Consider the following 7,296-nt stretch of genomic DNA (forward strand, 5'->3'; position numbering starts at 1 on the left):
AATACACTTAACCTGCATTTCGTTCCTCTGAACAAATAACACGCATGCGCAGCTCATCGGCTCATCGGTTCTCCGTATCGAACGTGTCCGACAGAAATGGTTTTTGATTCTGTACTGCTGATCCGAGGATCCGACAACCGGTACGTTCGGTTACACGCGCACATCAGCTGCTCATGAGTTCATCAGATCTCTCAGCAAAACATGTCTCACTTCAGCTAACGATAGGAGTTACAACATCTACTTCAAGATATTCGTTTTATTTCTAGTTTGAGAGACTGTCACTGATGGCAGAAAGTTAATAACTACAGTAACTTGTGGGATCAGCCCTGATTTGAGACGCGAACCGTTTAGAACGATTCAGTTCGATTTGGTGGACTGGTTCGACCGGTTCACTATAAAGATCCGGTTAAAAAGAACGATTCGTTCACAAACCGGACATCACTATAATATATGATCCCTGTCAATCAAACTGAACAGACTGCATTCAGTCACTTCTGCTGTCTGGACGAGATGCTTTCCATTTGACCACAGAAAGATTTACATTCTTACACAATTACTGTCACAACGGCTGATTCTTGATTTGGGATCATGTTTTTTAATGATTTGTATTATATTTTTATATATTATAGTTCAGCCCCTTCTGTAAATGTAAATGTGTAGCAGAAGTGAAAGTGGTCTGTTCCAGTCCAGATCCTGTAACCAATCAAAGAGTGAGACTGAAAATCCCATTTGCATTGTCAGGGTGGAGTGATTGTGATCCTCTCAGAATAGAGCAGCTCTGTCTCCAGAGACCATGTTCAAACCCCAAGAGCTTTATTTGACATTTACTGCTACATCAACCTTCTGAAAAGCACCTGCATCTTCATCTGTTAGTTGAATGATGTTGTCAGACACAAAGTGAACTTGTTGAGAAGCTTTATTGAATGTTGCAGCAAACACAGCAGATTGAAAGATCACACAGTGCTTTGACACACGCGAGCTCTCTTTCAGTATTGAGTTGTAAATCACTACAGCTGCAGCACTAGACTCATGTGAATCCTGCCTGACACAGGACACTCAGATACGGCTCATCTTCAGGAGAGAAACATCAGCACTCAGAGCTCTTGTGGAACGAGACCTCATGAGGAGGAGCTCCATCATGTGTTACTCTGCAGACGTACACCTCTCCCTCTTCCCAGCGTGCTTTGCTGAGGGTCAGGACGCTACTGCGGCTGTAGCGGCCATCGTCCTGCTGGCTCTCTGCGCTGGTCAGAACCCCCTCGGTGACCTCTGACCCGTCCAGTGTCCAGCTCACCAGCGCCCCCTGTGGAGAGTAAGAGCTGAGCAGGCAGAGCAGTGCGGCTGAGTCTCCAGAGATCTGCAGAGAAGAGGGCGGCAGCAGAGACACTGAGGGCTTCACTGTGGGACCAGCTGCAGGAGACAAACACAACACATTCACAAACACAAAGAACACACACTGCACTTTCATTCACAGCATTTCAACAGCAGGACAAATCACACTCACAATCTGATCCTTCATGTCCTTCAACATCACTACAGCTGATATATATATATATATACAATATACAAACGACACAATCACTATATACATTTACATCAAACCTCATCAATCAAACTGAACATTGTAATACACCGACTGATTTCATTACAGCAGTTTTTAACTCACAACATAAAGTTCTTACATTTTACTGAGATATTCAACTCAATTTCAAACAGAATTAAAAGTCACACATAAATTGTGTTTGTATTATAAAGCACTGAATTATAATCACAACATGAGCAAAAGAGATTCAGTATCATTGACTGAACGACAGAAAGTACAACATTTACATTCTGATGTCAAATCTCTTTTCTCCATGTATGATATCTACAATAAAAGATGAACTATATATGAACTCAGTGTAGAAATAAATGAAGGAAAACAAACCTGTAATAAACTCAATAAACTCATAGTGAGACGCTTTATGGAAATATGTTTAGATTTTGTTGTTGAAAGGAATAATGCCGTTCTTCTGAATGTATAAACATGACAATATCATTGATTCAGATTAAATAATTATTACACAATATCAGAAACACTTAAAGCCTTTATACACAATGCATTATAAAAGTATTTAATGCATTAATTATGAATTGTTACACACATTATAATGCATGTATGATCTCATGAATAATTGTAACCACAGTTATAACACATTATAATATTATCTATTCATTGTTACACCTTTAGAAATTATAATACATTAAAACTCACGACAAACAACCAATTTCAGACGCAACAAGGAATTTGCAAATATTATAATGCATTTTAACTTTGGCTACAATTATTTATGAAAAGATATAAGGCATTATAATCTCCATTATGAATATCTTTATAATGCATTATACATAAAGGCTTCAAGTAAAGTTTCAGCACAATATCTAATAATCATTATCATTAATAAATGTTGTTCTTGTTTCGACTGTAAAACACTTTCTGAAATCTAAACTGTATTTTTAAATAAGGAATTAAAAAGACTTACATTTAATCACCAGTTTGGTTCCTCCACCGAATGTCCACCACAGTGATACAATCTAATGAAACGCTCGTACAAAAACCTCTATTCCACTCGAGTGAACACACACTCCAGCAGAGAGAGAGAAACAACACTTCAACACACTGATATTAGAAGCTCCTCAGCTCTTCTCAACACTCACTCATTCAGATTGACTCAATGATTTCTGATATAACACTGTTTAAAGAAATATATTTGATGAGCTGTGACCTCTGAGGTGACCTTTGACCTCTTTGATCATGGATGATGTTGTGGAGTTTCTCATAATGATGCTTCTGTTCTTCATATGCAGCTCAATCTTCAGGATTGACAGAAAAACCTGCAGCTTCAGACTTCAATCTTCAGTGAAAATCTGCTCAAATCATGAGTTTATTGAATATTATAGCCAAAGTCAATAGAAAGTGTCAACAATGGAAATAGAAAAGGTATTTTGCATGTTCTCTACAGTCAAGCATGTTTTCATATTCAAGGTCTGTTCTAAAAGTATCTGGACTGGTTATGAATCTCCACACAAGATCCTGAAACGTGAACAAGCTCTAATATGTCTCCATCTTTAACAGCCTGTTTCTTCTCCATCTGATGATTTCAGACACACATGAGGCTTCATGATAGATGGAGTGACACCATGAACTCTGATTAGAGATTCACAATCAGTCCTGATACTTTCTGAACAGACTCATGATTCATGATCTGACTTTAGTGATGGCGGTTCATCTAGTGGAAGTGTAGCAGTGATGATGGTCACATGACTGAATATGGACACAGAGATGGACGTTCATCTGCACATCCTCAGTGTCTCAGGAGTCACAATACAAATAAAACTACTGAACTAACTCAAATAACATTAGTCAGAATGGAAATGATCATTGTGTAACTCTAGTGTGTGAGTGTGTTCTGAGCACAAGCTGTTGTAAATCCTGCCCACTTCTTTGCATTGTCAGCACATGCTTCAGTCTGAGAGTGTTTATAGTGCTGTGAGTTTAACACTTCATGACTGAGAGCAGAACAGAACACAATCTTCATCATCACACAAGACACAAGAACAACAATGAACACCATCATCATCTTCATCTGGACTCTCACTCGCTTTGCTCAAGGTTTGTATAAAAATATTCATAAGGGTTAATAATTCCTTTAAAATTTAAAATATAAATCATTTTCATTTCTGTTTTCTTTCAGAGTGTAGAGGACAGATCACAGTAACTCAGAGTCCATCAATAACAGCTCAACCAGGACAAGACGTCAGAATAAACTGTAAAACCAGCAGTAGTGTGTATAATAATAATTACTTACACTGGTACTCACAGAAACCCGGAGAAGCTCCTAAACTCCTCATATATTACGCATCAAACCGTTATACTGGAACTCCATCTAGATTCAGTGGCAGTGGATCTGGCAGTGATTTCACTCTGACCATCAGTGGAGTCCAGACTGAAGATACAGGAGATTATTACTGTCAGAGTAGACACTACATCAACAGTAAACATGTGTTCACACAGTGATAAAGAGTCGTACAAAAACCTGTCAGTCAGACGTCACAGTGACTGCACTGATACAGCTGAGAGATACTGCAGCTGCTGATGGACCATCACACACAACACAATGGCAGAGTTGAGAAAAGTTTCTAAAGTTTATATTAATTTGTTTAATCTAAATTGGAATTTACCTCTCAAAACCTGAATATCGATGAATATTTTTCAATGCTCAAAAATTCAGATACAATAAAAATGTATCAATTTACAGAATTTCAGATCAAATATATTCAGGTTGACCAAACTGTATTGCTCAAATTTAGATCGAATTAATTCAAGTTAAATATTCACATGGTAACACCTCCGGGCTGCCCAGAATAAGAAAAACTCGTGATTAAAGAAGTGGATCATAAAACTGATGACTTCAGGGAAACGGGTACGTTTGCTGTTCGGTCGGACTAATGATGTTTCCAACACATAGCTATGGTTTGTGTGAATATTCTCTCTATGTACGCACTGCAAAAAACACTTTTCTTACTTAGTATATTTGTCTTGTTTCTACAGTAGTCCAAACATCTAAAAATTCTTAAAACAAGAAGTATTTACTAGACACGCAAAAGTAATTTTCTTGTTTTGGTGAAAAAATAATGTTGTTTTAAGATTATTTTTCTTACCGCACTGGCAGATTATTTATCTTATTTTAAGCAAAAACTCTCTTCATTTTGAGTTATTTTCCCCCAAAACAAGAAAATTACTTTTGCTTGTCTAGTAAATACTTCTTGTTTTAAGAATTATTAGATGTCTGGACTAGAAACAAGACACAAATACTGAGTGAATTGAGGAAACTATCTAGAAAGGAAAATCGGTTGTATCGTGAGTCTGTCACCAAGCCCACTCCGCATAGAAACATACAAACAATTTAGGACCCAATTCACAAGCTTAATTAAGGCGACTAAAGAAAAGCTTTATGCAGACCAGTTTAATCGTGTCTCTAATGACATTAAATCAACCTGGAACATTATAAATCAGGTGCTGTGTGGTAATAGGAAGCCCTCTGCACCCACAGAGATGAGGGATTATGATAGGTGTCTATCAGACCCCACTCATATAGCTGATGGCTTCAATCATTGTTTTTTACCAAAATTGATTCTGATTTAGCACACAATATCCAGAAGACTGATAATGATCCATGTAGCCTAATAAACGGGCGGTACTCTTCCCTCCCTAATCGTGATAACCCAACTACACAGGAGGGCTGAGATATTTTTTCTTTAGAAAACTCAGCCCGTGGCCACGATGGCATTAAGAGTATCCTCCTCAAGGAGACCATTGATCATATTATTCAACCTCTTACTTATGTAATCTCTTTATCATTTCAATCCAGAATTATTCCCCAAGCTCTGAAAATTGCTAAAGTCATTCCCATTTTTAAATCAGGCGATATCAAGGTGTTTAGCAATTATCGTCCCATATCCATTTTGCCCTGTATCTCTAAAATATTTGAGAAATCGTCTATGAATGATTAAACAAACATTTAATTGTTAATAATATTATTTATTACACGGCTCTGTGAAATACTTGATTCTGATTGGTCAATCGCGCATTCCAGTGGTATGTTATTTCAGAAGTGTATTGAGAGTTGCTAGTAGACACTCGGGGGCAGATTAGATTTGCTGCCGCTAGGGTGCGTCTAGATTTCTAGGCTAGCCGTCGCCAATAGCAACGCATTATAACAGCGCACATCATCACAGCGGCTCGACCGAACCGTTTATTCATTAACCCTTGTGTGGTGTTCATATTTGTGTTCTTCAGCCAGTGTTCATGGGTCTGGTGGACCCGCTGCATTTCTGGGTATTTAATTCAACACAATCAAACTATTTCATGTTAAAATACTCAACAGATGTTTACTTCATCCCAATTACAAGCAATATAAACAGCATATGTGGTTAACATTCGCCCCTTACCTTTGTTAGATCACATTTAGGTATTAAAGTGCTACTTTGTTATTTTTTATTTTTTATAAAATGTGATAAAACAAGAAAATCAACTATAATATTTAATAACATTTATAAAATGTAAGATATTTGTGGAAATAATTTAACAAATATACAAATGAATTTTTTTATAACTATTATTATTAACTACTATTATTATTATTTATTTGAAATTCATTAGAAATGTTACCCATTCAGGCCATACATACACACACACACACACACACACACACACACACACACACACACACACACACACACACACACACACACACACACACACACACACACACACACACACACACACACACTAACAGCAGGACAGAGTGAAAGGTGAAGCTCTTCTTGGTTTTGGAACGAGCTGATGCTCAATCTCATCCTCTTCTTCAAACTCACTGTCAGACTCTGGGTGCGTCTCAATCAGCTCCCTAGTTCAGTAGTCAGGGCACTGATCAGGACACAAGTCAATGGGCTAACTTCCTGATCAGTGCCCTGACTACTGAACTAGGGAGCTGATTGAGACGCACCATCTGAATGTTCAGACATGTGATCCTCACGCTCTGAAAGCTCTTCCTCTACAGCCGGTCCTGGAGAGCCTCAGTCCTGAAGAGTTCAGCTCAACCCTGATCAAACTCACCTGCCTGTAGCTTTCTAGTAGCCCTTCAGGCCTTGCTTAGCTTGTTCAGGTGTGTTTGATTTGGGTTGAAGCAAAACTACGCAGGACTGTGGATCTCCAGGACCAGCGTTCGCCACCCCATCTCTTCATTCCCAAAAGCTTCACTCTCTTCCAAAATCAATTGCAATGCCCTCTGAGCAGCAAATCTTTTGGCCATCCGGATCAGTTGGGATAAAGAACCACACTGGCAAAGCTATATTTGTTCTGTCCCGCCTCCAATCTGCAGCTGGGATAGAGTATGAGAAAATGAAGACTGGTTCCTGCAAGACAGAGGGGAAAATGTGTAGGAAAGTGAGAGAAGACCATAAAAACATTGTGCGGGAACAGCAGAAACACAAAACTTACACTTACACTCACTCACACACACACACTCACACACACACACACACTCACACACACACACACACACACACACACACACACACGTCTGGATCACTATATTTGTGGGGACTCTCCACAGACGTAATAGTTGTTATACTGTACAAACTGTATATTGAATAAGTGCCTGGTGGCAAGTTATTCAGAATCTAGTGCACACTACACAATTTGTGTTTGTTTCGTGATGTACCCAGGGGATTACACAGTTCAAATTCATCATA

At 38.5% G+C, this 7,296-nt stretch overlaps 2 gene segments (V, D, J or C); one reads left to right on the top strand and one right to left on the bottom strand.

Moving 5' to 3' along the window:
• Positions 1-1,087: 1,087 nt before the first annotated feature.
• On the bottom strand, positions 1,088-2,820 carry LOC137064380 (immunoglobulin lambda constant 7-like). The segment is given in 3 exon segments: positions 1,088-1,410; positions 2,523-2,574; positions 2,785-2,820. Coding segments are annotated over 3 exon segments (411 nt in total).
• Positions 2,821-3,603: 783 nt separating this feature from the next.
• On the top strand, positions 3,604-6,668 carry LOC137064381 (immunoglobulin kappa variable 3-11-like). The segment is given in 3 exon segments: positions 3,604-3,652; positions 3,735-4,034; positions 6,589-6,668. Coding segments are annotated over 3 exon segments (429 nt in total).
• Positions 6,669-7,296: the final 628 nt, after the last annotated feature.

This window comes from Pseudorasbora parva, chromosome 25 (assembly GCF_024679245.1).
Source record: "Pseudorasbora parva isolate DD20220531a chromosome 25, ASM2467924v1, whole genome shotgun sequence".
Taxonomy (NCBI): Eukaryota; Metazoa; Chordata; class Actinopteri; order Cypriniformes; family Gobionidae; genus Pseudorasbora; species Pseudorasbora parva.